Source organism: Pan troglodytes, chromosome 20, assembly GCF_028858775.2.
Source record: "Pan troglodytes isolate AG18354 chromosome 20, NHGRI_mPanTro3-v2.0_pri, whole genome shotgun sequence".
Taxonomy (NCBI): domain Eukaryota; kingdom Metazoa; phylum Chordata; class Mammalia; order Primates; family Hominidae; genus Pan; species Pan troglodytes.
Window position 1 is genome coordinate 12,995,932 of NC_072418.2, and position 27,553 is coordinate 13,023,484.

The window sequence follows — 27,553 nt, forward strand, 5'->3', positions numbered from 1 at the left end:
GAGGGAGGACTTGAGTTCGGACCCCCTCGCAGCCTGGAGTCTCAGTTTACCGCTTTGTGAAATGGACACAATAACAGTCTCCACTCTCCGGGGAAGTTGGCAGTATTTAACAGTACTTAATAAACCGCTTAGCGCGGTGTAGACCGTGATTCAAGCTTAGCCTGGCCGGGAACGGGAGGCGTGGAGGCCGGGAGCAGCCCCCGGGGTCATCGCCCTGCCACCGCCGCCCGATTGCTTTAGCTTGGAAATTCCGGAGCTGAAGCGGCCAGCGAGGGAGGATGACCCTCTCGGCCCGGGCACCCTGTCAGTCCGGAAATAACTGCAGCATTTGTTCCGGAGGGGAAGGCGCGAGGTTTCCGGGAAAGCAGCACCGCCCCTTGGCCCCCAGGTGGCTAGCGCTATAAAGGATCACGCGCCCCACTGCGCCCCAGTCGACGCTGAGCTCCTCTGCTCCTCAGAGTTGCAACCTCAGCCTCGCTATGGCTCCCAGCAGCCCCCGGCCCGCGCTGCCCGCACTCCTGGTCCTGCTCGGGGCTCTGTTCCCAGGTGAGTCGGGGTGGGGATTGCCGTCGGGCCAGTTCTCCGAAGCCCCGGGAGGACCGGCTCCCGGGTCAGGTCATGCATGCTTAGGTAGCTGTTTATGGCAAGGCGGGGCTAGAGACAGCGATTGAAAGGCAACAGCCAGTAGGTTCGAATCCAGACCCTGCATACCTCCACGTGTGGCCTCGGGCTATAGATTGCAGCTTTAAAAAAGGGTAGGGGGTTGGAGATGGAGGGGAGGGGCGGGCCTCGTTTTGTTGCCCAGGCCGGTCTTGAACTCCGGGGGTCTAGCCTTACCTCCTGCCTCAGCCTCCCGAGTAGCTGGGATGAGAGGTGTGAACCACCGCCTTGCTTGGCTAGATTGGGTCTCTTAAACTTCAGTTTCTCAGCTGTAAAACGGGAAACGTTATAGCGGCCACCTGGCAGGGTATCTTGGCCCAGCGCAGCACCTGGCCCCAGGACTCGATCATGATGTCATGATGGTTTGGGAACTTGGCTCTGCGCCAACCCAACAAGGCTTAAGGGACCCCACCCCCCTCAAGATGTATATTATGTTCCTCATCCTCTCTGCCCCTGGGGAAGTCCAGGGCTGCTTCTACTCGGGGGAATTCCAGAGCTGACTTATCCGTGGCCCAAAGCTGAGAAGTGGGACGCCCCAGCACACCCTCCCCCAGCTCCAGCCCAGCTAGGGAAGAGGGAAGGGGTCAGAGGGTCTTTCATGGTGGTGTAAGTTTGGGGAACCAGGAGGGTGGGAGATTGACAGCTTGGTTAACAGCTCAACAAAGCCTCAGATCCAGGCCAGCACGGTAGTTCATGCCAGTAATCCCAACACTTTAGGAGCCCCAGGCGGGCGAATCACTTAAGGTCAGGAGTTTGAGACCAGCCTGGCCAACATGGCAACACCCCGTCTCTACTAAAAATACAAAAATTAGCTGGCATGATGGTGGGCGCCTGTGATCTCAGCTGCTCAGGAGGCTGAGGGAGGAAAATCCCTTAAGCCCACGAGGCTGAGGTTGCAGTGAACCAAGATTGTGCCACTGCACTCCAGCCTGGGAGACATAGCGAGATTCTGTCTCAAAAAACAAAGCGTTCTGATCCGGACTCAGACCCAGATTGCACTGCTTTCTAGCTGAGTAACCATTTCTCTCTATGAAATGGGAATGGTCCCAGAATCTCCCTTGGAGAATGTATGGAGCCAGTGTCCTCACGCCCCCATCCAAGATAGAACAAATCTGAGACAGGAATCTTTGAGTGAGGCAGTGCTGGGCTCAGACATTTTTTCCCACCTTCGGAGGCAGCAGAATCTGAGGGACCTGATCCAAATAAGCCCCTTCTTTCTTTCTTTTCTTTTCTTTTTTTTTTTTTTTTTTGAGACGGAGTCTCACTCTGTCGCCCAGGCTGGAGTGCAGTGGCGTGATCTCGGCTCACTGCAACCTCTGCCTCCCAGGTTCAAACGATTCTCCTGCCTCAGCCTCCCTGAGTAGCTGGGACTACAGGCATGTGCCATCACACCCGGCTAATCACTGTGTTAGCCAGGATGGTCTCCATTTCCTGATCTCATGATCTGCCCACCCTGCCTCCCAAAGTGCTGGGATTACATGCGTGAGCCACAGTGCCCACCCCGTAAGCCCCTTCTTTCTTACCTGCAAGGTAGCCAGTTGCTACCCATCCTGTGCTGAGTTACTTGTATTAGTAAGGGATGGGGTGGCTATACTCACCCACCTTACAGATGGGGAAATTGAGGCCCAAAGAGGGGGAAACTACGTGTCTCAGGGAGTGAGGAGCCAGTCTGATTCCTGGAGGGCTCTCTCCACCTGACTTCTTAGGAGGGAGGAGGGCACCAACTTCACATTAAAATCTGGTTGGACACAGTGGCTCACACCTGTAATCCTGGCACTTTGGGAGGCTTAGGTGGGAGGATCACTTGAGGCCAGGAGTTTGAGACCAGCCTTAGCAACATAGTGAGACCCCATCTCTACAAAAATGTTTTTCAGGGCCAGGCGCAGTGGCTCACACCTATAATCCCAGCACTTTGGGAGGCTGAGGCGGGCGGATTACCTGAGGTCAGGAGTTTGAGACCAGCCTGACCAACATGGAGAAACCCCGTCTCTACTAAAAGTACAGAATTTCCCAGGCGTGGTGGCACATGCCTGTAATCCCAGCTACTCGGGAGGCTGAGGCAGGAGAATCGCTTGAACCTGGGAGGCGGAGGTTGCGGTGAACTGAGATTGTGCCATTGCACTCCAGCCTGGGCAACAAGAGCTAAACTCCGTCTCAAAAAAAAAAAAAAATGTTTTTCAAATATTAGCCGGGTATGGTGGTGTCCTGTAGTCCCAGCTACTTGGGAGGCTGAGATGGGAGGATCACTTGAGCCCAGGAGTTCAAGGTTACAGTGAGCTATGATTGTACCACTGTATTCCAGCCTGGGTAACAGAGGGAGACCTGTTAAAAAAAAAAAAAAGTGATGGCTAAAGTCCTTCCATGGCTCCCTATTGCCCTCAGTATAAAGAACACATGTGGCTGGGCGTGGTGGTTCACGCCTGTAATCCCAGAACTTTGGGAGGCTGAGGCGGGCGGATCACTTGAGGCCAGGAGTTTGAGAGCAGGCTGGCCAACGTGGCGAAACCCCGTCTCTATTAAAAATACAAAAATTAGCTGGGCGTGGTGGTGCTTGCCTGTAATCCCAGATACTCTGGAGGCTGAGGCAGGAGAATCGCTTGAACCCGGGAGGCGGAGGTTGCAGTGAGCTGAGATTGCGCCACTGCACTCCAGTCTGAGTGACAAAGCGAGACTCCATCTCAAAAAAAAAAATAAAAGAACACATCTTTAGCATGGCCTTCAGTGCTCACGGGATCTTCCTGAATTAATCTCCCCCTCTTCATCCTTGCTAACTCAGCTCCAGCCACCCTGCCCCGGGACATCTGTACTTGCCTGGAACTTATTTCCCTTTTCTCCGGACAGCCAGCCCTTTCTCGTCATTTAGATCTCTGCTGAAACATTACCCTGTCACCAAAGCACTGTCTATTCTATCACCCTGTTTTGTTTTTGTCAAAGCTCATATTAACATCAGTTATTAATTATCTTGTTTGCTCATAATTTTTTTTTTTTTTTTTGGAGACAGAGTCTCGTTCTGTTGCTCAGGCTGGAGTACAGTGGCACAATCTTGGCTCACTGTAACCTCCACCTCCCGGGTTCAAGTGATTCTTGTGCCTCAGCCTCCCAAATAGCTAGGACTACAGGCACGTCCCACCATGCCCAGCTAATTTTTGTATTTTTAGTGGAGACGGGGTTTTGTCATGTTGGCCAGGCTGATCTCAAATTCCTGACCTCAAGTGATCTGCCCGCCTTGGCCTCCCAAAGTGCTGGGATTACAGGCGTGAGCCACCGTGCCCGGCCTGCTCATGAATTTTCTCTTTAACTTCCACATCGAAGGCAAAGTATTGTCTTGTTAAGGCTGTGCCTCCAGCACCCAGCACAGGCTGGGCGCACATTCCCATGATGAACCTGATTTGTAATGCCTGTCGCCTCTTCCCTCGTTTCTTCTAGGACCTGGCAATGCCCAGACATCTGTGTCCCCCCCAAAAGTCATCCTGCCCCGGGGAGGCTCCGTGCAGGTGACATGCAGCACCTCCTGTGACCAGCCCGACTTGTTGGGCATAGAGACCCCGTTGCCTAAAAAGGAGTTGCTTCTGGGTGGGAACAACTGGAAGGTGTATGAACTGAGCAATGTGCAAGAAGATAGCCAACCAATGTGCTATTCAAACTGCCCTGATGGGCAGTCAACAGCTAAAACCTTCCTCACCGTGTACTGTGAGTAACTGAGCCCGGAGGGCTGGACTAGGCAGACCGGGTGGGAGAGACGTGCAGGGGCACCTGCAGAGGCCTGGGGGAATCTTTGCCACTTGCTCGTAGGGTCAAGGAGGGGCTCCTTGCAGGGCAGGTGGGGACATCCTTGGAAAGTCCCTTTGTGAATTTCTTTGGGTACAATTAAAGTATTTACAGGCTGGGTGCAGTGGCTCATGCCTGTAATCCCAGCACTTTGAGAGGCTGAGGCTGGCGGATCACCTGAGATCAGGAGTTTAAGTTTCGCCAAGATGGCGAAACCCTGTCTCTACTAAAAATACAAAAATCAGCCAGGCGTGGTGTCATGCGCCTGTAATCCCAGCTACTTGGAAGGCTGAGGCAGGAGAATGCTTGAACCTGAGAGGCAGAGATTGCAGTGAGCCACGATTGCGCCAGTGCACTCCAGTCTGGATAACAGAGCAAGATTCCATCTCAAGGAAAAAAAAAAAAAAAGGTATCAACAGGAATTCAGCACATTCGAGCATTCGAGAATGCCATCTCTCTATGCCTCCCTCTTTGAACATATGACAAGGTCCTGCTTCAGACACTTTAATAAAAGATGCAAATTAAGCCAAGTGTGGTGGCTTGTACCTATAATCCCAACTACTCCAGAGGCTGAGGCAGAAGGATGGTTTGAGCCCAGGAGTTTGAGACCAGCCTGGGCAACAGAGTGAGACCCTGTTTCTTTCTTTTTCTTTTTTTTTTGAGACGGAGTCTCACTCTGTCACCCAGGCTGGAGTGCAGTGGTGTGATCTCGGCTCACTGCAAGCTCCGCCTCCCGAGTTCACCCCATTCTCCTGCCTCAGCCTCCCGAGTAGCTGGGACTACAGGTGCCTGCCACCATGCCCGGCTAATTTTTTTGTATTTTTAGTAGAGACGGGGTTTCACCGTGTTAGCCAGGATGGTCTCAATCTCCTGACCTAGTGATCTGCCCGCCTCGGCCTCCCAAAGTGCTGGGATTACAGGCGTGAGCCACTGTGCCCATCCAAGACCCTGTTTCTACTGGGAAAAAAAAAAGTAAATAATTTAGCTGGGCATCGTGATGTGCACCTGTAATCCCAGCTGCTCCTGAGGCTGTGATGGGAGGATTGCTTTAACCCAGGGGTTCGAATCCTAGGAGTTCGAATCCATCCTAGGCAACATAGGAAAACCCCATTTTTATTTAAAAAAAAAGATATGAGTTAAAACTAGCCCTGGGATGGCATTTTTCACATATTGGTAACAAACAAAAGAATTGATGGCCGGGCGCGGTGGCTCACGCCTGTAATCCCAGCACTTTGGGAGGCCGAGGCGGGCGGATCACAAGGTCAGGAGATCGAGACCATCCTGGCTAACATGGTGAAACCCCGTCTCTACTAAAAATACAAAAAATTAGCCGGGCATGGTGGCGGGCGCCTGTGGTCCCAGCTACTCAGGAGGCTGAGGCAGGAGAATGGCATGAACCCAGGAGGCAGAGCTTGCAGTGAGCCAAGATCGTGCCACTGCACTCCAGCCTGGGTGACAGAGCAAGACTGCATCTCAAAAAAAAGAAAAAAAAAAAAAAAGAATTGATAACAGCTGTGCTGCCATGGCTATTGGAACGTAGGCGGTCCTAGGACAGTGCTGTTGGGAGCATAAATAAGCCCAACCCTGTGGCGGGAAATTGGGCATCAGTTCTCAAAATGTCATGGGCTGGGCACGGTGGCTCACGCCTGTAATCCCAGCACTTTGGGAGGCTGAGGGAGGCGGATCACTTGAGGTCAGGAGTTCGAGACCAGCCTGACCACCATGGAGAAACCCCGTCTCTATTAAAAATACAAAAAAAACTAGCCAGGCATAGTGGCGCATACCTGTAATCCCAGCTACTCGGGAGGCCAAGGCAGGAGAATCTCTTGAACCTGGGAGGCAGAGGTTGTGGTGAGCTGAGATTGCGCCACTGCACTCCAGCTTGGGCAACAAGAGCAAAACTCCATCTCAAAAAAAAAAAAAAAAGAAATGAAATGAAAGAAGGTATGTTGAATATGAGTGGTATGCCACCCTCACATTAGGGAAGGGCAGTTTCGGGGAGGCTGTATTTATGTATAAAATAGCCCTAAAAGGAAGTGGGAGAAATGACAATATTAGTTGGCTATGAGAAGAGAGGCTGGGAGGCTGTGGGAGAGGGCTTGGGTGTGGAGAATTCTTTTTTTTTTTTTCCTTTTTTTGAGACAGAGTTTCACTCTTGTTGCCCAGGCTGGAGTGCAATGGCACGATCTCAGCTCACCGCAACCTCCACCTCCTGAGTTTAAGTGATTCTCCGGCCTCAGCCTCCCGACTAGCTGGGATTACAGGCATGGGCCACTACGCCTGGCAAATTTTGTATTTTTAGTAGAGACAGGGTTTCTCCATGTTGGTCAGGCTGGTCTCAAACTCTGACCTCAGGTGATCCGCCCGCCTCGGCCTCCCAAAGTGCTGGGATTACAACGTGAGCCACTTTGCCTGGCTGAGAATTCTTTTTTTGTTGTTGTCTTTTTGAGATGGAGTTTTGCTGTGTCCCCAGCCTGGAGTGCAATGGTGTAATCTCAGCTCACTGCAACCTCTCCCTCCCGGGTTCAAGCGATTCTCCTGCCTTAGCCTCCCAAGTAGCTGGAATTACAGGCGCCCAGCACCACGCCCGGCTAATTTTTGTATTTTTAGTAGAGACGGGATTTCATCATGTTGGCCAGGCTGGTCTTGATCTCCTGACCTTGTGATCTGCCCGCCTCGGCCTCCCAAAGTGCTGGGATTACAGGCGTGAGCCACTGCCCCCAGCCAAGAATTTCTCTTTGCGTCCTTCCTACTTTGGGGACTTCGAATGGTGGGAAAGAGTTATCAAGGCCAAAATAAGGAATTCAAATGAAAACAAAACAAAATCAAAGAAGAAAAAGCAGAAGAGCACTGGGCAGGCTAGGCACGTGGCTCATGCCTATAATCCCAGTGATTTAGAAGGCCGAAGTAGAAGGATCGCTTGGAGGCCAGGAGTTGGACACCAGCCTGGGCAACATAGCAAGACCCCATATCTACAAAACATAAAAAACCTAACCAAGCATGGTGGCATACTAGTAGTCCCAGCTACTCAGGAGGCTGAGGTGGGAGGATCACCTGAGCCTGGGAGGTCCAGGTTGCAGTGAGCCGTGATGACACCACTGCACTCCAGCCTGGGTGACAGAGAAAGACCCTGGCTCTAAAAAATAAAAACTGGCCAAGTAGCTTTGGGATTAGCCTTGGGTTCCAGTCCCAGCAAGGCCTTTAATAGCTTGGGGGACATGGCTTCTACATTTACTTTGCAATCAGGTGAGACCTCCTCTGATGGGGAAAATGACACGGTGAGCGACAAAGGATGTTCTCCTATCATTGTGTCAGGGCAAGGAAGCCTCTGGGTAAATGATCAAATGATCAGCTTTGCTTCTGATTTGGAGGGTGGGTGAGCAGATGCTGACCTTCCCAGGTGAGGGAAGTCCCCGAACATTCCCAGCAGCTTCTGGAAACCCCAGGGAAACCTCTTTGAAGGTCTTTTCTGCATCTCTGCCTGATAGGTCTTTTTTTTTTTTTTTTTTTTTTTTGAGACACAGTCTTGCTCTGTCGCCCAGGCTGGATCACTGCAACATCCATCTCCCGGGTTCAAGCAGTTCTCCTGCCTCATCCTCTCCAGTAGCTGGGATTACAGGCACCTGGCACCACGCCTGGCTAATTTTTGTATTTTTAGTAGAGACAGGGTTTCGCCAAGTTGGCCAGGCTGGTCTCGAACTCTAGACCTCTGGTGATCCACCCGCCTCAGCCTCCCGAAGTGCTGGGATTACAGGCTTGAGCCACCACGCCCGGCTCTGCCTGATAGCTGAGAGCGTAGAACTCCAGGTTTTAGACCTGGCTCTGCCACCTTTCTCCCTCTATGACTGTGGGTGCCCCACTTTGCCTTAGTTTTTACCTCTGTGAAATGGAGCAGATGGCTGGTACAGGTAGCAAAGGAGTAAAAGTTATGTGGGAGGGTGTTACCTGAGAGAGACTCTAGCTTGGTCTTGCCCCACCCCTGGTGTAAACATAAAGAAGCCTCCCTGGATGGCTCAATCTTCGCCAAAAAGGTTAGAGGTGTAATTCCTAGAGGAGGTGACCACTAGCTGGGCTTTGAAGGATGTGTAGGAGTTCATAAGGACAGGCATTCTGGGCAGGAGGAACAGCCTGGGCAAAAGTTGGGAGCAGGGAGAAATCTTGATGGAGGCAGGAGGAGGAGGAGGTAGGTTGGTGTGGGCCAGGTGCAGTGGCTCACACCTGTAATCCCAGTGCTTTGGGAGGCCAAAGCAAGAGGATTGTTTGAGCCCAGGAGTTTGAGACCAGCCTGGGCAACATAGCGAGACCCTGTCTCTAAGAAAAAATAAAAAAATTAGGGTACAGTGGCATATGCTTGTATTCTCAACTACTCTGGAGGCTCAAGTGGGAGGATCACTTGAACCCAGGAATTTTTGTTTTTGTTTTTTTGAGATGGAGTCTCGCTCTGTGGCCCAGGCTGGAGTGCAGTGGTGCCATCTTGGCTCACTGCAGCCTCCTCTGCCTCCTGGGTTCAAGTGATTCTGCTGCCTGAGCCTCCCGAGTTGCTGGGATTAAGGTGCCCACCATCATGCCCAGCTAATTTTTTTGTATTTTTAGTAGAGATAGGGTTTACCATGTTAGCCAAGCTGGTCTTGAACGCCTGACCTCAAGAGATCCTCCTGCCTCAGTTTCCCAAAGTGCTGGGATTATAGGTGTGAGCCACTGAGCCTGGTCAAGCCCAGGAATTTGAGGTTACAGTCAGCTATGATTGCACCACTGCATTCCAGCCCAGGTGACAGAGACACTGCCGCTAAAAAAAAAAAAAATTTTGATTGATGGGAGGAAGGGTGAGGTTGGCAGAGCCTTGAATGCCAGGTGGAGGAGCTGGGACTTTCCTTTTTGGGGTGATAGGGAGTCATGGAGGGTTTGTGAGCAGGCCAGGGATTAGATAGCTGAAGGCTGGATTTACTGGAAGCCAATGAGCAGTTGGCTATGGTCCTTGTCCACGCGGCCCATGTTGTGGGCAGTGACCGTATTCAAGAAGGGAAGGACAGACCAGTATTTGAATACTTCAGTGACCAGGATTTGGTAAAGGACTGCAGGTCAGGGTCAAGAAGAGGTGAGAGCAGGACAGACTTCCTCCCCGCTGCACCAGGCAGCTGAGCTGGGTTTCCTCTAGGGGCTGAGGTTTGAGGGTACCTCAAGTTCTGCAAGAGTCTGTAGGAGGTGGTAAGAGAGAAGAGCTGGAGGTCAGAGTTTTCTTGACTATATATATATATATATATATATATATATATTTTTTTTTTTTAACAGCTTAACAGCTTTCTGTTTTATTTTTAGAGATAGGGTCTCAGGGTCTCACTTTGTCACCCAGGCTGGAGTGCAGTGGTACAATCATAGCTGACTGCAGCCTCAAACTCCCAGGCTCAAGAAATCCTCCTCCCACCCTTAGCCTCCTGAGTAGCAGGGACTACAGGTGTAAGCCAGCAGGAAGCCCAGCTGGGTTTTTTTGTTTGTTTTTTTTTTTTGGTGTTTTTTGTTTGTTTGTTTGAGACGGAGTTTCGCTCTTATTGCCCAGGCTGAAGTGCAATGGCGCGATCTTAGCTCACCACAACCTCCGCCCCCCCAGGATCAAGCTATTCTCTTGCCTCAGCCACCTGAGTAGCTGGGATTACAGGCATGCTCCACCACACAAGGCTAATTTTGTATTTTTAGTAAAGATGGGGTTTCTCCGTGTTGGTCAGGCTGGTCTCGAACTCCCAACCTCAGATGATCCACCTGCCTCGGCCTCCCAAAGTGCTGAGATTACAGGCATGAGCCACCGTGCCCGGCCTTTTTTTTTTTTTTGAGACAGAGTCTCACTCTGTCACCCAGGCAGGAGCGCAGTGGTGCGATCTGGGTTCACTGCAAGCTCCGCCTCCCGGGTTCACGCCATTCTCCTGCCTCAGCCTCCCGAGTAGCTGGGACTACAGGCGCCCGCCACCACACCCGGCTAATTTTTTGTATTTTTAGTAGAGACGGGGTTTCACCGTGTTAGCCAGGATGGTCTCGATCTCCTGACCTCGTGATCCGCCCGCCTCGGCCTCCCAAAGTGCTGGGATTACAGGCATGAGCCACCGTGTCCGGCCTGGCCAGGCTGGTCTTGAACTCCTGACTTCCGGTGATCCATCTGTTCTGGCCTCCCAAAGTGCTGGGATTACAGGCATCAGCCACCATGCCATGCCGAAGCCCAGCTTGTTTTTAATTTTTTTTTTTTTTTTTTTTTTTTACAAATGAGGTCTTGCAATGTTGCCCAAGCTAGCCTTGAACTCCTGGCCTCAAATGACCCTGCCTTGGCGTCCCAAAGTACTGGGATTACAGGTGTGAGCCACCATGCCCCAGCCTTGCTTTCTTGAGATATGATTTAGAATACCATAAAATTCATCCCTTTTAAGCACATAATTCAATGACTTTTGTACAAACAACCATGACTACAATCTAATTTTAAAATATTTCAATCACTCTAAAAAAGAAACCTCCTGCTTATATACAGCGACTCTGTCTACCTCTTAAGTGAATTCTCCTACCTTTAATAGCCCTATTTTACAGTTCAGGAAACTGAGGTTCAGAGAGACAAAGTCACTTACCCACAGCAAAGAAGCAAGGCTGGGTATCAAATGCAGGACCCCCCAGGTCCTGATGCTTTTTTTTTTTTTTTCCTCTGAGAGAGACTCTCACTCTGTCACTCAGTCTAGAGTACAGTGGCGCGATCTCAGTTCACTGCAATCTCTGCCTCCTGGGCTGAAGTAATCCTTTCCTCTCAAGTAAACCTCAGCCTCTCAAGTAGCTGGGACTACAGGCACACAACACCACGCCTGGCTAATTTTTGTATTTTTAGTAGAGATGGGGTTTCACCATGTTGGCCAGGCTGGTCTTGAACTCCTGACCTCAGGTGATCCGCCTGCCTCAGCCTCCCAAAGTGTTGGGATTACAGGCGTGAGCCACCACACGCAGGCTTTTTGTTGTTATTAGACTCTGTCATTACTGACTTTTTTTTTTTTTTAATAGAAACGGGGTCTTTCTTTCCCAGGCTAAAGTACAGTGGCATGATCACAGCTCACTATAGCCTTAAACTCCTGGGCTCAAGTGATCCTCCTGCCTCAGCCTCCCAAGTAGCAGGGACTACAGGTGTGCAGCACCACACCCAGTTAACCATTCATTCATTCATTCATTCATTTATTTTGAGATGGAGTCTTGCTCTGTCACCTAGGCTGGAGCGCAGTGGCACGATCTTGGCTCACTGCAACCTCCACCTCCCAGGTTCAAGAGATGCTCCTGCCTCAGCCTCCAGAGTAGCTGAGACTACAAGTGTGAACCACCATGCCGGACTAATTTTTGTATTTTTAATAGAGACGGGGTTTCACTCTGTTGGTCAGGCTTATCTCGAACTCCTGACCTCGTGATCCACCCTCCTTGGCCTCCCAAAGTGCTGGGATTAGAGGCGTGAGACACCGCGCCCTGCCAACCTTTTTTTTATTTTTCTTAGAGATAGGGGTCTCCCTATGTTGCCCAGGCTTGTCTTGAACTCCTGGCCTCAAGTGACCCTCTTGCCTTGGCCTCCCAAAGTGCTAGGGTTACAGCCTGAGCCATGACACCTGGCCAACAGGTTTGTTTTTGTTTTTTTTTTTTTTTTAAAGAATGTCTAGGCCAGGCTCATTTACTTTCACCTGTAATCCCAGCGCTTTGGGAGGCCGGGGTGGGCAGATCACTTGAGGTCAGGAATTCGAGACCAGCTTGGGCAACATGCTGAAACCCCGTTTCTACTAAAAATACAAAAATTAGCTGGGTGTGGTGACGCGTGCCTGTAATCCCAGCTACTCAGGAGGTTGAGGCAGGAGAATTGCTTGAACCCAGGAGGCAGAGGTTGCAGTGAGCCAAGATCGTGCCATCACCCTCCAGCCTGGGCGACAGAAGGAGACTCAGTCTAAAAACTTAATTAATTAATTAAAAATACAAATACAAAAATTAACCGGGTGTGGTAGTGTGTGCCTGTAATCTAAGCTACTCAGGAGGCTGAGGCAGGAGAATCCCCTGAATCCCAGAGGCAGAGGTTGCAGTGAGCCGAGATCGAGCCACTGTTTGCCCAGTCTAGTGCACTGGGCTGCTGAATTTATTTGACCAGACACCTAGCAATAGACTTTGAAGTTCTTTTCCACTTTTCACTCTAAGATGCTGCTGTCATGAATAAGGAATTTTTTGATCCCCTTCACAAACACTCGGGGCCCTCTTACCAGTTTTCACTGAAGATCTTGACATTCCTATCTGCTTAGGTGTCTGGGTGTGTTTGGGGGAGATACTGAAGAGGTAGGGCTCCCAGGCAGGTGCAGTTCGTCTGTTAGGCAGGCAGCAAGGTCCACTTCACCAAACACCCCCACCTCTGTTTTCCTGCAGGGACTCCAGAACGGGTGGAACTGGCACCCCTCCCCTCTTGGCAGCCAGTGGGCAAGGACCTTACCCTACGCTGCCAGGTGGAGGGTGGGGCACCCCGGGCCAACCTCACCGTGGTGCTGCTCCGTGGGGAGAAGGAGCTGAAACGGGAGCCAGCTGTGGGGGAGCCCGCTGAGGTCACGACCACGGTGCTGGTGGAGAGAGATCACCATGGAGCCAATTTCTCGTGCCGCACTGAACTGGACCTGCGGCCCCAAGGGCTGCAGCTGTTTGAGAACACCTCGGCCCCCCACCAGCTCCAAACCTTTGGTGAGGATTGAAGAAGCCAGCAGGGAGACGGTGGGGGTGGGGTATCCTGCAATGCGGTGCCTGTGGCCACAGGATCTTTTGAGATGGGTGTGGCCCCGGCTAAGGGGCGCATGTGTTCTAGGCGTATGTGACCTAGGCTGCTGAGTGGCCCTGGAAGAGGATCTCGCAGGAGGGGGAATGAAATGCCCCAGAGAAGGGCTTCGGGACGTCCATCCCTGTCTGCTCACACCTTTCCTCTCTCCCTAGTCCTGCCAGCGACTCCCCCACAACTTGTCAGCCCCCGGGTCCTAGAGGTGGACACGCAGGGGACCGTGGTCTGTTCCCTGGATGGGCTGTTCCCAGTCTTGGAGGCCCAGGTCCACCTGGCACTGGGGGACCAGAGGTTGAACCCCACAGTCACCTATGGCAATGACTCCTTCTCGGCCAAGGCCTCAGTCAGTGTGACCGCAGAGGACGAGGGCACCCAGCGGCTGACGTGTGCAGTAATACTGGGGAACCAGAGCCGGGAGACACTGCAGACAGTGACCATCTACAGTAAGAAGGGGCAGGGGTGGAGTGGGGCTTCTTGGGGGTGTGACCTGAACCCGGGGCGGGGCTCACTGTGTGCCTATTCCAGGCTTTCCGGCGCCCAACGTGATTCTGACGAAGCCAGAGGTCTCAGAAGGGACCGAGGTGACAGTGAAGTGTGAGGCCCACCCTAGAGCCAAGGTGACGCTGAATGGGGTTCCAGCCCAGCCAGTGGGCCCGAGGGTCCAGCTCCTGCTGAAGGCCACCCCAGAGGACAACGGGCGCAGCTTCTCCTGCTCTGCAACCCTGGAGGTGGCCGGCCAGCTTATACACAAGAACCAGACCCGGGAGCTTCGTGTCCTGTGTGAGTGGGGCTGCTGGTCAATGGCCCCTATCCCCCAAGGCCCAATCTCCCTGAAGGTCCCATAAGGTCTTGCCTCCAAGTCCTGCCCCCACCCACCTCCATGTCATCTCGTCGTGTTTTTCCAGATGGCCCCCGACTGGACGAGAGGGATTGTCCGGGAAACTGGACGTGGCCAGAAAATTCCCAGCAGACTCCAATGTGCCAGGCTTCGGGGAACCCATTGCCCGAGCTCAAGTGTCTAAAGGATGGCACTTTCCCACTGCCCGTCGGGGAATCAGTGACTGTCACTCGAGATCTTGAGGGCACCTACCTCTGTCGGGCCAGGAGCACTCAAGGGGAGGTCACCCGCAAGGTGACCGTGAATGTGCTCTGTGAGTGAGCCGGCGGGCAGAGCTGGGTGGGGGCAGGGGCCATGGACCTAATGCAATCCTCACCGCCTGTTGTATCCTCCCCACAGCCCCCCGGTATGAGATTGTCATCATCACTGTGGTAGCAGCCGCAGTCATAATGGGCACTGCAGGCCTCAGCACGTACCTCTATAACCGCCAGCGGAAGATCAGGAAATACAGACTACAACAGGCTCAAAAAGGGACCCCCATGAAACCGAACACACAAGCCACGCCTCCCTGAACCTATCCCGGGACAGGGCCTCTTCCTCGGCCTTCCCATATTGGTGGCAGTGGTGCCACACTGAACAGAATGGAAGACATATGCCATGCAGCTACACCTACCGGCCCTGGGACACCGGAGGACAGGGCATTGTCCTCAGTCAGATACAACAGCATTTGGGGCCATGGTACCTGCACACCTAAAACACTAGGCCACGCATCTGATGTGTAGTCACATGACTAAGCCAAGAGGAAGGAGCAAGACTCAAGACATGATTGATGGATGTTAAAGTCTAGCCTGACGAGAGGGGAAGTGGTGGGGGAGACATAGCCCCACCATGAGGACATACAACTGGGAAATACTGAAACTTGCTGCCTATTGGGTATGCTGAGGCCCCACAGACTTACAGAAGAAGTGGCCCTCCATAGACATGTGTAGCATCAAAACACAAAGGCCCACACTTCCTGACGGATGCCAGCTTGGGCACTGCTGTCTACTGACCCCAACCCTTGATGGATATGTATTTATTCATTTGTTATTTTACCAGCTATTTATTGAGTGTCTTTTATGTAGGCTAAATGAACATAGGTCTCTGGCCTCACGGAGCTCCCAGACCTAATCACATTCAAGGTCACCAGGTACAGTTGTACAGGTTGTACACTGCAGGAGAGTGCCTGGCAAAAAGATCAAATGGGGCTGGGACTTCTCATTGGCCAACCTGCCTTTCCCCAGAAGGAGTGATTTTTCTATCGGCACAAAAGCACTATATGGACTAGTAATGGTTACAGGTTCAGAGATTACCCAGTGAGGCCTTATTCCTCCCTTCCCCCCAAAACTGACACCTTTGTTAGCCACCTCCCCACCCACATACATTTCTGCCAGTGTTCACAATGACACTCAGTGGTCATGTCTGGACATGAGTGCCCAGGGAATATGCCCAAGCTATGCCTTGTCCTCTTGTCCTGTTTGCATTTCACTGGGAGCTTGCACTATGCAGCTCCAGTTTCCTGCAGTGATCAGGGTCCTGCAAGCAGTGGGGAAGGGGGCCAAGGTATTGGAGGACTCCCTCCCAGCTTTGGAAGCCTCATCCGTGTGTGTGTGTGTATGTGTAGACAAGCTCTTGCTCTGTCACCCAGGCTGGAGTGCAGTGGTGCAATCATAGTTCACTGCAGTCTTGACCTTTTGGGCTCAAGTGATCCTCCCACATCAGCCTCCTGAGTAGCTGGGACCATAGGCTCACAACACCACACCTGGCAAATTTGATTTTTTTTTTTTTTTGAGAGACGGGGTCTCGCAACATTGCCCAGACTTCCTTTGTGTTAATAAAGCTTTCTCAACTGCCTCAGCCTTGTGTGAGTTGAGGGGAGGTGTCACATCCAGCTGGAGTCCTTTCTAAGCAGCCACAGCCTGATCCTCCCACTTCCTCCCCCAAGAAAACATTGTGGGTTGATGGCCATACCCTGAGGTTCTGGTCCAAATCTGGGACTTTCTATGACCTTCTGGGTCTCTAGTGAAAACTAAAGACTCCTCTCCAGAAAAAAACATTTGGTTTCTAATGAGGCCTGGAATCTCATTCTTGACCTGGGGAGCGGAATCCCTTTTTGCAGTACTCCCGGGCCCTCTGTTGGGGCCTCCCCTTCCTCTCCAGGGTGGAGTCGAGGAGGCGGGGCTGCGGGCCTCCTTATCTCTAGAGCCGGCCCTGGCTCTCTGGCGCGGGGCCCCTTAGTCCGGGCTTTTTGCCATGGGGTCTCTGTTCCCTCTGTCGCTGCTGTTTTTTTTGGCGGCCGCCTACCCGGGAGTTGGGAGCGCGCTGGGACGCCGGACTAAGCGGGCGCAAGGCCCCAAGGGTAGCCCTCTCGCGCCCTCCGGAACCTCAGTGCCCTTCTGGGTGCGCATGAGCCCGGAGTTCGTGGCTGTGCAGCCGGGGAAGTCAGTGCAGCTCAATTGCAGCAACAGCTGTCCCCAGCCGCAGAATTCCAGCCTCCGCACCCCGCTGCGGCAGGGCAAGACGCTCACAGGGCCGGGTTGGGTGTCTTACCAGCTGCTCGACGTGAGGGCCTGGAGCTCCCTCGCGCACTGCCTCGTGACCTGCGCAGGAAAAACACGCTGGGCCACCTCCAGGATCACCGCCTACAGTGAGGGACAGGGGCTCGGTCCCGGCTGGGGTGAGGGGAGGGGGCTGGAAGAGGTGGGGGAAGGGTAGTTGACAGTCGCTCTATAGGGAGCGCCCGCAGACCTCACTCAGAGGCTCCCCCTTGCCTTAGAACCGCCCCACAGCGTGATTTTGGAGCCTCCGGTCTTAAAGGGCAGGAAATACACTTTGCGCTGCCACGTGACGCAGGTGTTCCCGGTGGGCTACTTGGTGGTGACCCTGAGGCATGGAAGCCGGGTCATCTATTCCGAAAGCCTGGAGCGCTTCACCGGCCTGGATCTGGCCAACGTGACCTTGACCTACGAGTTTGCTGCTGGACCCCGCGACTTCTGGCAGCCCGTGATCTGCCACGCGCGCCTCAATCTCGACGGCCTGGTGGTCCGCAACAGCTCGGCACCCATTACACTGATGCTCGGTGAGGCACCCCTGTAACCCTGGGGACTAGGAGGAAGGGGGCAGAGAGAGTTATGACCCCGAGAGGGCGCACAGACCAAGCGTGAGCTCCACGCGGGTCGACAGACCTCCCTGTGTTCCATTCCTAATTCTCGCCTTCTGCTCCCAGCTTGGAGCTCCGCGCCCACAGCTTTGGCCTCCGTTTCCATCGCTGCCCTTGTAGGGATCCTCCTCACTGTGGGCGCTGCGTACGTATGCAAGTGCCTAGCTATGAAGTCCCAGGCGTAAAGGGGGATGTTCTATGCCGGCTGAGCGAGACAAAAGAGGAATATGAAACAATCTGGGGAAATGGCCATACATGGTGGCTGACGCCTGTAATCCCAGCACTTTGGGAGGCCGAGGCAGGAGAATCGCTTGAGCCCAAGAGTTCGAGACCAGCCTGGACAACATAGTGAGACCCCGTCTATGCAAAAAATACAAAAATGAGCCGGGTGTGGTGGCCCGCACCTGTGGTCCCAGCTACCCGGGAGGCTGAGTTGGGAGGATCCTTTGAGCCCTGAAAGTCGAGGTTGCAGTGAGCCTTGATCGTGCCACTGCACTCCAGCCTGGGGGACAGAGCACGACCCTGTCTCCAAAAATAAAATAAAAATAAAAATAAATATTGGCGGGGGAACCCTCTGGAATCAATAAAGGCTTCCTTAACCAGCCTCTGTCCTGTGACCTAAGGGTCCCCATTACTGCCCTTCTTCGGAGGAACTGGTTTGTTTTTGTTGTTGTTGTTGTTGTTGTTTTTGCGATCACTTTCTCCAAGTTCCTTGTCTCCCTGAGGGCACCTGAGGTTTCCTCACTCAGGGCCCACCTGGGGTCCCGAAGCCCCAGACTCTGTGTATCCCCAGCGGGTGTCACAGAAACCTCTCCTTCTGCTGGCCTTATCGAGTGGGATCAGCGCGGGCCGGGGAGAGCCACGGGCAGGGGCGGGGTGGGGTTCATGGTATAGCTTTCCTGATTGGCGCCGCCGCCACCACGCGGCAGCTCTGGTTGGATGTTAAGTTTCCTATCCCAGCCCCACCTTCAGACCCTGTGCTTTCCTGGAGGCCAAACAACTGTAGAGCGAGAACTCATCTCCAAAATAACTTACCACGCTGGAGTGAGACCACGAATGGTGGGGAGGGGAGGGTCCCACGGACATATTGAGGGACATGGATACGCAGAAGAGGTATCCATGTGGTGGCAGCCGGGAAGGGGTGATCAGATGGTCCACAGGGAATATCACAAACTCGAATTCTGACGATGTCCTGGTAGTCACCCAGCCAGATGAGCGCATGGAGTTGGGGGTGGGGGGTGTCAAAGCTTGGGGCCCGGAAGCGGAGTCAAAAGCATCACCCTCGGTCCCTCGTTCTCGCGTGGATGTCAGGGCCCCCGCCCACCGAGCAGAAGGCGGACTCAGGGGCGCTCCAGGGTGGCTCGAGCTCACACACGCTGAGTAGACACGTGCCCGCTGCACCCTGGGTAAATACAGACCCGGAGCCGAGCGGATTCTAATTTAGACGCCCGCGAACGCTGCGCGCACGCACACGTGTCCTCGGCTCGCTGGCACTTTCGTCCCGCCCCCTCCGTCGCGTGCCGGAGCTGACCCGGAGGGGTGCTTAGAGGTATGGCTCCGCGGGGTCAAAAGGAGAAGGATCAGTGAGAGCGGCATCCCCACACCCTCCCCTAGAACTGTCCTTTCCCCATCCAGTGCCTCCCAAATCTCTCTTAGTCCCCAAATGTATCCCCGCCCTAAGGGGCGCTGGTGGGAGGAGCTAAATGTGGGGGCGGAGCTCGGAGTCCAGCTTATTATCATGGCATCTCAGCCAGGGCTGGGGTAGGGGTTTGGGAAGGGCAACCCAGCATCCCCCGATCCCAGAGTCGCGGCCGGGGATGACGCGAGAGAGCGTGGTCGCCCCCAGAAGGCCCCGGGCCATCATGCCGGCCTCCACGTAGACCCCAGGGGTCGCTCACTCCTGCCAGCTCGCCTTCACCAAGGCCAGGAGCTTAGCGCACGCTCGCCTCCCGCCCCCCCGCCGCCTCTGCCGCCGCCCCCTCCTTGGAAACCAAGTTACCAACGTTAAACCAATCCCCGAGCGCAACTCTGCCTCCCCCACACCCCACCCGCCGCGCCGCGCGGAGCCGTCCTCTAGCCCAGCTCCTCGGCTCGCGCTCTCCTCGCCTCCTGTGCTTTCCCCGCCGCGGCGATGCCAGGGCCTTCGCCAGGGCTGCGCCGGGCGCTACTCGGCCTCTGGGCTGCTCTGGGCCTGGGGCTCTTCGGCCTCTCAGGTAAGAGCCCCGCTCTGGTTCGGGGTGGACAGGGCGGGGGCGGAGTCCCTGGACCTGAGAAACGGCCTCCTGTCCCTCCCAGCTCCGCCCTCGCCTCGCTCCCACGCCTCTGCCCCCACCTCGAGCCTGAGTCTTCTCCCCTTCCCCCTCCTCCCCAACACACACCCGAGCCCCAGCTTCCTGACTCCTCGATAGCCCCTACCCGCTTCGAGATCCTAGGTGTTCTTCCGCACCCAACCCTTCGCCCTGGAGACCCAGTGTCTCTCCTGTCCGCTCCCCGGGTACCTCCTTACGCTCTGCTGTGCACCATGGTCCACGGACTGGCATCTTCCCCACTCGCGGTCCGCGAAGACTCCATCTCTCCAACTACCCTGACTCAGAGGCGCTGTTCCCGCTCCACCCAGAGCCCTGGCAACCGGGTCCCTCAGCTGTTCCCGCGGTTCCTTCCATGAGCCCAGCCTTGCGTCCCGGCTCCGTGTTCTTCACCGGGTGTAGGGTCCTTCCTGATCCTTGACCCAGCCTCGTCTCTCCTTTGCCCTTGCCGCAAACGCACTCTCCTCGTATCCCGGCATTCTGCCAGGACCCTGAGAACTGGTTCATCCCCCATCCCCCATCCCGGGTCCCCTTCTCTCAGCCTTGCTGTGTTCATCCAAGAACCCACCTTTCCTCTCCTCTACGCCCTCCCCCCATGCTTTCCCGCCGCTCCATCGGCGCTTTGGAGACCATGGCTCTCTGCTACCACGTCCCAGAGACACCCTCGAGGTTTAGACTCTGGGAGCGCGCCTTTAAACCGGAGGCCTGGGCAGGACGCGGGACGCCTGGGTTCTTTCCCTGGCTGCAGCCTCTCCTCCTCCTCCCCGCCCTCTGAGAACCCTTGACTCGACATAGGGGCGCTAAGATGTCAGGGAGTTGGCTCCCCAGGCTCAGCCCGCGTTTCCCTGGGCAGCGGTCTCGCAGGAGCCCTTCTGGGCGGACCTGCAGCCTCGCGTGGCGTTCGTGGAGCGCGGGGGCTCGCTGTGGCTGAATTGCAGCACCAACTGCCCTCGGCCGGAGCGCGGTGGCCTGGAGACCTCGCTGCGCCGAAACGGGACCCAGAGGGGTTTGCGTTGGTTGGCGCGGCAGCTGGTGGACATTCGCGAGCCGGAGACTCAGCCCGTCTGCTTCTTCCGCTGCGCGCGGCGCACACTACAGGCGCGTGGGCTCATTCGCACTTTCCGTGAGTTCTGGGTGGCCACGCGCGTACTCCACTACTCTCCCTCCCTCCCAGGCCCCGCCCCCTGGGTCCCAGGGTCCTCCCCTTCAGGCCCCACCTTCTGTTCCAAGTCCCGGCGTTCAAAGAGCTGCGGACTCTTCCCCCTTGCAGAGCGACCAGATCGCGTAGAGCTGATGCCGCTGCCTCCCTGGCAGCCGGTGGGCGAGAACTTCACCCTGAGCTGTAGGGTCCCCGGCGCCGGGCCCCGTGCGAGCCTCACGCTGACCCTGCTGCGGGGCGCCCAGGAGCTGATCCGCCGCAGCTTCGCCGGTGAACCACCCCGAGCGCGGGGCGCGGTGCTCACAGCCACGGTACTGGCTCGGAGGGAGGACCATGGAGCCAATTTCTCGTGTCGCGCGGAGCTGGACCTGCGGCCGCACGGACTGGGACTGTTTGAAAACAGCTCGGCCCCCAGAGAGCTCCGAACCTTCTGTGAGTGGGTGTGGGGAGGAGATGGGGACCCAGTGGGGTCGGTCGGTGTTTAGGAGGTTTAGAGGTAGATACATCTGAATGCTGATCCCGACTTCAACCCTCGCCGGCTGAGCTGTTTCCCCCTCCGTGCCTTGAGGATGATAATACGATAAGATAGTGCATGTCAAGTGCTTAGGACATATTGAGCGCTCGGAGTTCGTTCAAACTTGGTTCTTCGACCCCTAGCCCTGTCTCCGGATCCCCCGCGCCTCGCTGCTCCCCGGCTCTTGGAAGTTGGCTCGGAAAGGCCCGTGAGCTGCACTCTGGACGGACTGTTCCCAGCCTCAGAGGCCAGGGTCTACCTCGCACTGGGGGACCAGAATCTGAGTCCTGATGTCACCCTCGAAGGGGACGCATTCGTGGCCACGGCCACAGCCACAGCTAGCGCAGAGCAGGAGGGTGCCAGGCAGCTGGTCTGCAACGTCACCCTGGGGGGCGAAAACCGGGAGACCCGGGAGAACGTGACCATCTACAGTAAGGAAGGAGGCGGGGTCTCCGCGGCTCCGAGGTGGGACCAGAGGAATGAGAAGGCGGGGCGAAGAGTGGGCGGGACCTCAGTACCGGAACAGGCGTGGCCCGAGTGTCCCGAGGGGGCGGGGCCGGTGGGGGCGGAGACGTAATCGCTGGGGAGGAGGAGCCTGTACAGCCTGAGAGGCGGGGCGCGGTACCCTAGTTCGGTCTCAGCACCCCGAGGATTCAGGCAGATAAAGGGCGGGCCTTGACCGGAGGGAGGGGTATGATCAGTATACTCCGACCAAATGCTCCGCCCCCAGGCTTCCCGGCACCACTCCTGACCCTGAGCGAACCCAGCGTCTCCGAGGGGCAGATGGTGACAGTAACCTGCTCAGCTGGGGCCCAAGCTCTGGTCACACTGGAGGGAGTTCCAGCCGCGGTCCCGGGGCAGCCCGCCCAGCTTCAGCTAAATGCCACCGAGAACGACGACAGACGCAGCTTCTTCTGCGACGCCACCCTCGACGTGGACGGGGAGACCCTGATCAAGAACAGGAGCGCAGAGCTTCGTGTCCTATGTGAGTTGGTGATAACCCCTCGCCCCCCACCTCCTGGTGACTTCCAAGGACCCGCCTGCTCCCTCGCCGTGTCGTGGAGGCGGAGCCATTTCTTACGTCTAAGCCTCTGTAACCCCACGCCCTGCCCGCAGACGCTCCCCGGCTAGACGATTCGGACTGCCCCAGGAGTTGGACGTGGCCCGAGGGCCCAGAGCAGACGCTGCGCTGCGAGGCCCGCGGGAACCCAGAACCCTCAGTGCACTGTGCGCGCTCCGACGGCGGGGCCGTGCTGGCTCTGGGCCTGCTGGGTCCAGTCACTCGGGCGCTGTCAGGCACTTACCGCTGCAAGGCGGCCAATGATCAAGGCGAGGCAGTCAAGGACGTAACACTAACTGTGGAGTGTGAGTGGGGGTGCGCAGGGTGCATTTCTATCTGGTTCAGGGTCTGGAGGGTGGCCAGCCTCCAGGGAAGAGTAGGAGTAGGGTATGAGGTGTCCCTTTGGGTGAGGTTTTGGGAAAGGGAAGAGGCTGGTTAGTGGGGTTGGAGAAAGATCTTGGAGGATGGAAGGGACCGGGTGGGCGTGCCCCTAGCCTAGGGCGTGGTATTTGGGCGGAGTCGTGGAAAGGCGGGCAGTCCGGAGTGTTTAAGTTTTTAGACCGAAAAAGGCGCCACTGGTGGCTCAGGAAGCTCCCAGACAGAGTGCATGGCTCGACTAGCGTGACACCTCCTTGGATCGGCGTCCAAGGGTTATGCAGGGACAACACTTCGTGGAAGCCTTGCCGCACCAAGGAGGGTCTAGGGACGTCAGATTTGCCCCCAAACCCAACAATACACTCCCTCCTCCAGACGCACCAGCGCTGGACAGCGTGGGCTGCCCAGAACGCATTACTTGGCTGGAGGGAACAGAAGCCTCGCTGAGCTGTGTGGCGCACGGGGTACCGCCGCCTGATGTGATCTGCGTGCGCTCTGGAGAGCTCGGGGCCGTCATCGAGGGGCTGTTGCGTGTGGCCCGGGAGCATGCGGGCACTTACCGCTGCGAAGCCACCAACCCTCGGGGCTCTGCGGCCAAAAATGTGGCCGTCACGGTGGAATGTGAGTAGGGGCACCGCGGAGTTAGGCAGGATCTGTGGGACAACCCCGGCTGGACTTCCTGGCCCCCGTGTGAGCCCTTGCAATCCTGTTTCCCAGATGGCCCCAGGTTTGAGGAGCCGAGCTGCCCCAGCAATTGGACATGGGTGGAAGGATCTGGGCGCCTGTTTTCCTGTGAGGTCGATGGGAAGCCACAGCCAAGCGTGAAGTGCGTGGGCTCCGGGGGCGCCACTGAGGGGGTGCTGCTGCCGCTGGCACCCCCAGACCCTAGTCCCAGAGCTCCCAGAATCCCTAGAGTCCTGGCACCCGGTATCTACGTCTGCAACGCCACCAACCGCCACGGCTCCGTGGCCAAAACAGTCGTCGTGAGCGCGGAGTGTGAGCGAGGCCCAGGCGGGTAGGGAGCAGGGGTGCCCCACGGTCCAGGCACTCCCTGACATCCCCCATGGCTGCTTTGCAGCGCCACCGGAGATGGATGAATCTACCTGCCCAAGTCACCAGACGTGGCTGGAAGGGGCTGAGGCTTCCGCGCTGGCCTGCGCCGCCCGGGGTCGCCCTTCCCCAGGAGTGCGCTGCTCTCGGGAAGGCATCCCATGGCCTGAGCAGCAGCGCGTGTCCCGAGAGGACGCGGGCACTTACCACTGTGTGGCCACCAATGCGCATGGCACGGACTCCCGGACCGTCACTGTGGGCGTGGAATGTGAGTGGGGGCAGCACCGGATGGAGGGGACACGGTCCTCGGAAGAATGACTCGCAGCGGTGGGAGCATTCAAGGGCACCTCTCCCAATCCCATTCTCGGGGACAGGGAATTCCAGCCTAAACCAGGGGGTAATGAAAATTCTAGCCAGGCGCAGTGGCTCAGGTCTGTAATCCCAACACTTTGGAAGGTTGAGGCGGATGAATCACTTGAGGCCAGGAGTTCGAGACCAGCCCGGCCAACATGGCGAAAACCCGTCTCTACAAAAATTAGCCAGTCGTGGTGGTGGGCGCCTGTGGTCCCAGCTACTTGGGAGGCTGAGGCAGGAGAATCGCTTGAGCCTGGGAGGCAGAGTTGCAGGGAGCCGAGATCCCGCCACTGCACTCCAGCCTGGGCAACAGAGTGAGACTCTTTCTTAGGAAAAAAAAAAAAAAGAAAATTCTAGGGAATAGAAGCACGGCCCTCCTCAAATCCTGGATTAGAACACTGACCTGGGCTTCACCTCCTTCCATTCGGTGAAGAAGGGCGAGGAATTTTAGCCGCAACAGCAGCCTGATTGTCGGGGAAGGAGGCTCTGATAGGAGGCAGGATCCTCTTCTGCCCATCAGAGGCGCGGTGGTCTCCCATCGATCGTTGTGGGCCGGAGCAGGGCATTTGATCAGTGGCTGGGCCGGCGCTAAGCCCCACTTCACCTTCTGTGCCCTTCAGACCGGCCAGTGGTGGCGGAACTTGCTGCCTCGCCCCCTGGAGGCGTGCGCCCAGGCGGAAACTTCACGTTGACCTGCCGCGCGGAGGCCTGGCCTCCAGCCCAGATCAGCTGGCGCGCGCCCCCGGGGGCCCTCAACATCGGCCTGTCGAGCAACAACAGCACCCTGAGCGTGGCAGGCGCCATGGGAAGCCACGGCGGCGAGTACGAGTGCGCAGCCACCAACGCGCACGGGCGCCACGCGCGGCGCATCACGGTGCGCGTGGCCGGTAAGTGGCAGCTGGGGAGAGGCGGGGCGAGGTATCTGAGAGGGGGCGTGACCTAGGTCTTGGTGCGGCCGGCCCCGCCTGCCTCCGTCTCGGTCCCGGTAGACTAGACGGAAGTGGGACAGAGTAGAAGTCAAAGGTGCCTGAGCGGGTGGGGCTGTTGATCGCACTTTGAGGGATGGGAGATGGAGGTGGCAGGGGGACTGAATTCAAGGGGAGGGACCCTCCGGGGCCGTCACTGCTGCAGGAAAGGACTTTAAAACTTGGGATGGATTCTGCGTGGTGGATACTTGACCCAATTCACAATCCACTGTGGGGAAGATTGGGGAGGGACCAAAGTCATTGGATGATGGAGGGAGAGAGGGGTCAAGATCGCCTTCTCTCACTTCCTGAAGCTCCTGGGGCTGGGTTCTCTCTGGGGTCGGGGGAACCTGACCTGGTCCTGCCGATCCTCATTTTTTGGGGGATGGGGAGAGTTGACTTGTCGCCAGGGGGCTAAGTGTGGTCACGGGTTTATATCCCCATGGGCTGAAGTGCGATATAAATCGGGTCTCGGGTCGCCCTGGCACTGGGAGTGGCCTTATTGCATGGGTTGTCTCCCTTCTCCCAAGGCCAGACAGTGAGCTCCCCGGGGCATGAGGACTGACTTCGTGCCTGTAGGAGTGCGGGGGGCGGTGGGAGAAGCCCCCCGGAGCTTGGCCACCCTCCGCGAGGGTCTCCACCCCGCAGGTCCGTGGCTATGGGTCGCCGTGGGCGGCGCGGCGGGGGGCGCGGCGCTGCTGGCCGCGGGGGCCGGCCTGGCCTTCTACGTGCAGTCCACCGCCTGCAAGAAGGGCGAGTACAACGTGCAGGAGGCCGAGAGCTCAGGCGAGGCCGTGTGTCTCAACGGAGCGGGCGGCGGCGCTGGCGGGGCGGCAGGCGCGGAGGGCGGACCCGAGGCGGCGGGGGGCGCGGCCGAGTCGCCGGCGGAGGGCGAGGTCTTCGCCATACAGCTGACATCGGCGTGAGCCCGCTCCCCTCTCCCCGCGGGCCGGGGGACGCCCCCCAGACGCACACGGGGGCTTATTTATTGCTTTATTTATTTACTTATTCATTTATTTATGTATTCAACTCCAAGGGCGTCACCCCCATTTTCTACCCATCCCCTCAATAAAGTTTTTATAAAGGAACTCCCTGTCTCCGCTTCTGTTTCTGCAAGGTGGAACAAGCCCAGGGTTCCAGTCGTGACCTCCCAAGTTATTCATTCAAAAAGCGATTTTTGAGAGGGCCGGGGGTGGTGGCTCAGGCCTGTAATCCCAGGACTTGTGGGAGGCCCAGGTGGGAGGATCCCTTGCACCCAAGAGTTTCAGACCAGCCTGGGCAACATAGGGAGACCCTACAAAGAATATTTTTCAAAAATTAGCCAAGGCCGGTCGCGGTGGCTCACGCGTGTAATCCCAGGACTTTGGAAGGCCGAGGCGGGCAGATCACGAGGTCGAGGTCATGAGATCGAGACCATCCTGGCCAATATGGTGAAACCCTGTCTCTACTAAAAATACAAAAATTAGCTGGGCATGGTGGTGCGCGCCTGTAGTCCCAGCTATTCGGGAGGCTGAGGCAGGAGAATCGCTTTAACCCCGGAGGCAGAGGTTGCAGTGAGCCGAGATCGTGCCACTGAACTCCAGCCTGGCGACAGAGCAAGATTCCGTCTTAAAAAAAAAAAAAAAAAACAGGCGTGGTGGCTCACGCCTGTAATCCCAGCACTTTGGGAGGCCGAGGCGGGCGGATCACGAGGTCAGGAGATCGAGACCATCCTCGCCAACACGGTGAAACCCCGTCTCTACTAAAAATACAAAAAAAAAAAAAAAAAAAAATTAGCCGAGCGTGGTGGCAGGCGCCTGTAGTCCCAGCTACTCAGGAGGCTGAGGCAGGAGAATGGCATGAACCCGGGGGGCAGAGCTTGCAGTGAGCCGAGATCATGCCACTGCACTCCACCCTAGCAGACAGCAAGACTCTGTCTCAAAAAAAAAAAAAAAAAAATTAGCCAGGGCCGAGCACAGTGCTCTCGCTTGAATCCCAGAACTTTGGGAAACTAAGGCGGGGGGAGGGGGGGGTCACTTGAGGTCAGGAGTTCGAGACCACCCTGGCCAACGTGGTGAAACACCTTCTCTACTAAAAATACAAAAAATTAAGGCCGGGCGAAGTGGCTCACGTCTGTAATCCCAGCACTTTGCGAGGCTGAGGCGGGCGGATCATGGGGTCAGAAGATCAAGACTGTCCTGGTTAACATGGTGAAACCCCGTCTCTACTAAAAATACAAAAAATTAGCCAGGCGTGGTGGCACATGACTGTAGTCCCAGCTACTCAGGAGGCTGAGGCAGGAGAATCACTTTAACCCCGGAGGCAGAGGTTGCAGTGAGCCGAGATTGCACCACTGCACTCCAGCCTGGGCAACAGAGCGAGACTCTGTCTCAAAAAAAAACCAAAAACAAAAACAAAAAAATACAAAAATTTAGCTGGGTTGTAGTGGCACACGCCCTGTAATCCCAGCTACTCGTGAGGCTGAGGCAGGATAATTGCTAGAACCCGGGAGGTAGAGATCTT

At 56.0% G+C, this 27,553-nt stretch overlaps 3 protein-coding genes across 4 annotated transcripts; all 3 read left to right on the forward strand.

Annotated features, from left to right (window-relative positions):
• The first annotated feature begins 479 nt into the window (after nucleotides 1-479).
• ICAM1 (intercellular adhesion molecule 1) lies at nucleotides 480-14,855 on the forward strand. The gene is given in 7 exon segments (NM_001009946.1): nucleotides 480-546; nucleotides 4,087-4,350; nucleotides 12,835-13,140; nucleotides 13,387-13,674; nucleotides 13,757-14,011; nucleotides 14,137-14,382; nucleotides 14,469-14,855. Coding segments are annotated over 7 exon segments (1,599 nt in total). The 3' UTR covers nucleotides 14,642-14,855.
• A 1,506-nt stretch (nucleotides 14,856-16,361) lies between these two features.
• Nucleotides 16,362-17,460, forward strand: ICAM4 (intercellular adhesion molecule 4). The gene is given in 3 exon segments (NM_001194939.1): nucleotides 16,362-16,755; nucleotides 16,885-17,187; nucleotides 17,335-17,460. Coding segments are annotated over 3 exon segments (816 nt in total). The 3' UTR covers nucleotides 17,454-17,460.
• Nucleotides 17,461-18,735: 1,275 nt separating this feature from the next.
• ICAM5 (intercellular adhesion molecule 5) lies at nucleotides 18,736-26,139 on the forward strand. 2 transcript variants are annotated; one of them, XM_016934980.4, is made up of 11 exons: nucleotides 18,736-19,481; nucleotides 20,428-20,697; nucleotides 20,845-21,165; nucleotides 21,391-21,678; nucleotides 21,978-22,232; nucleotides 22,364-22,612; nucleotides 23,058-23,303; nucleotides 23,400-23,678; nucleotides 23,761-24,000; nucleotides 24,707-24,973; nucleotides 25,700-26,139. In XM_016934980.4, exons 1-11 carry the CDS (start codon nucleotides 19,400-19,402, stop codon nucleotides 25,975-25,977), a joined length of 2,775 nt encoding a protein of 924 aa, XP_016790469.1. In that variant the 5' UTR covers nucleotides 18,736-19,399; the 3' UTR covers nucleotides 25,978-26,139. The 2 variants fall into 2 exon arrangements, with proteins under 2 accessions (XP_016790469.1, XP_016790470.1); XM_016934981.4 differs by having other exon boundaries at nucleotides 25,582-25,741.
• Nucleotides 26,140-27,553: the final 1,414 nt, after the last annotated feature.

What these genes read in the sequence shown, in the direction of transcription:
- ICAM5 (XM_016934980.4), top strand. Translation starts at nt 19,400, where the DNA reads ATGCCAGGGCCTTCGCCAGGGCTGCGCCGGGCGCTACTCGGCCTCTGG. An exon ending in CGTAACACTAACTGTGGAGT is followed by an intron (nt 22,613 to 23,057) that starts GTGAGTGGGGGT and finishes TCCCTCCTCCAG; the next exon opens with ACGCACCAGCGCTGGACAGC. An exon ending in TGTGGCCGTCACGGTGGAAT is followed by an intron (nt 23,304 to 23,399) that starts GTGAGTAGGGGC and finishes CCTGTTTCCCAG; the next exon opens with ATGGCCCCAGGTTTGAGGAG.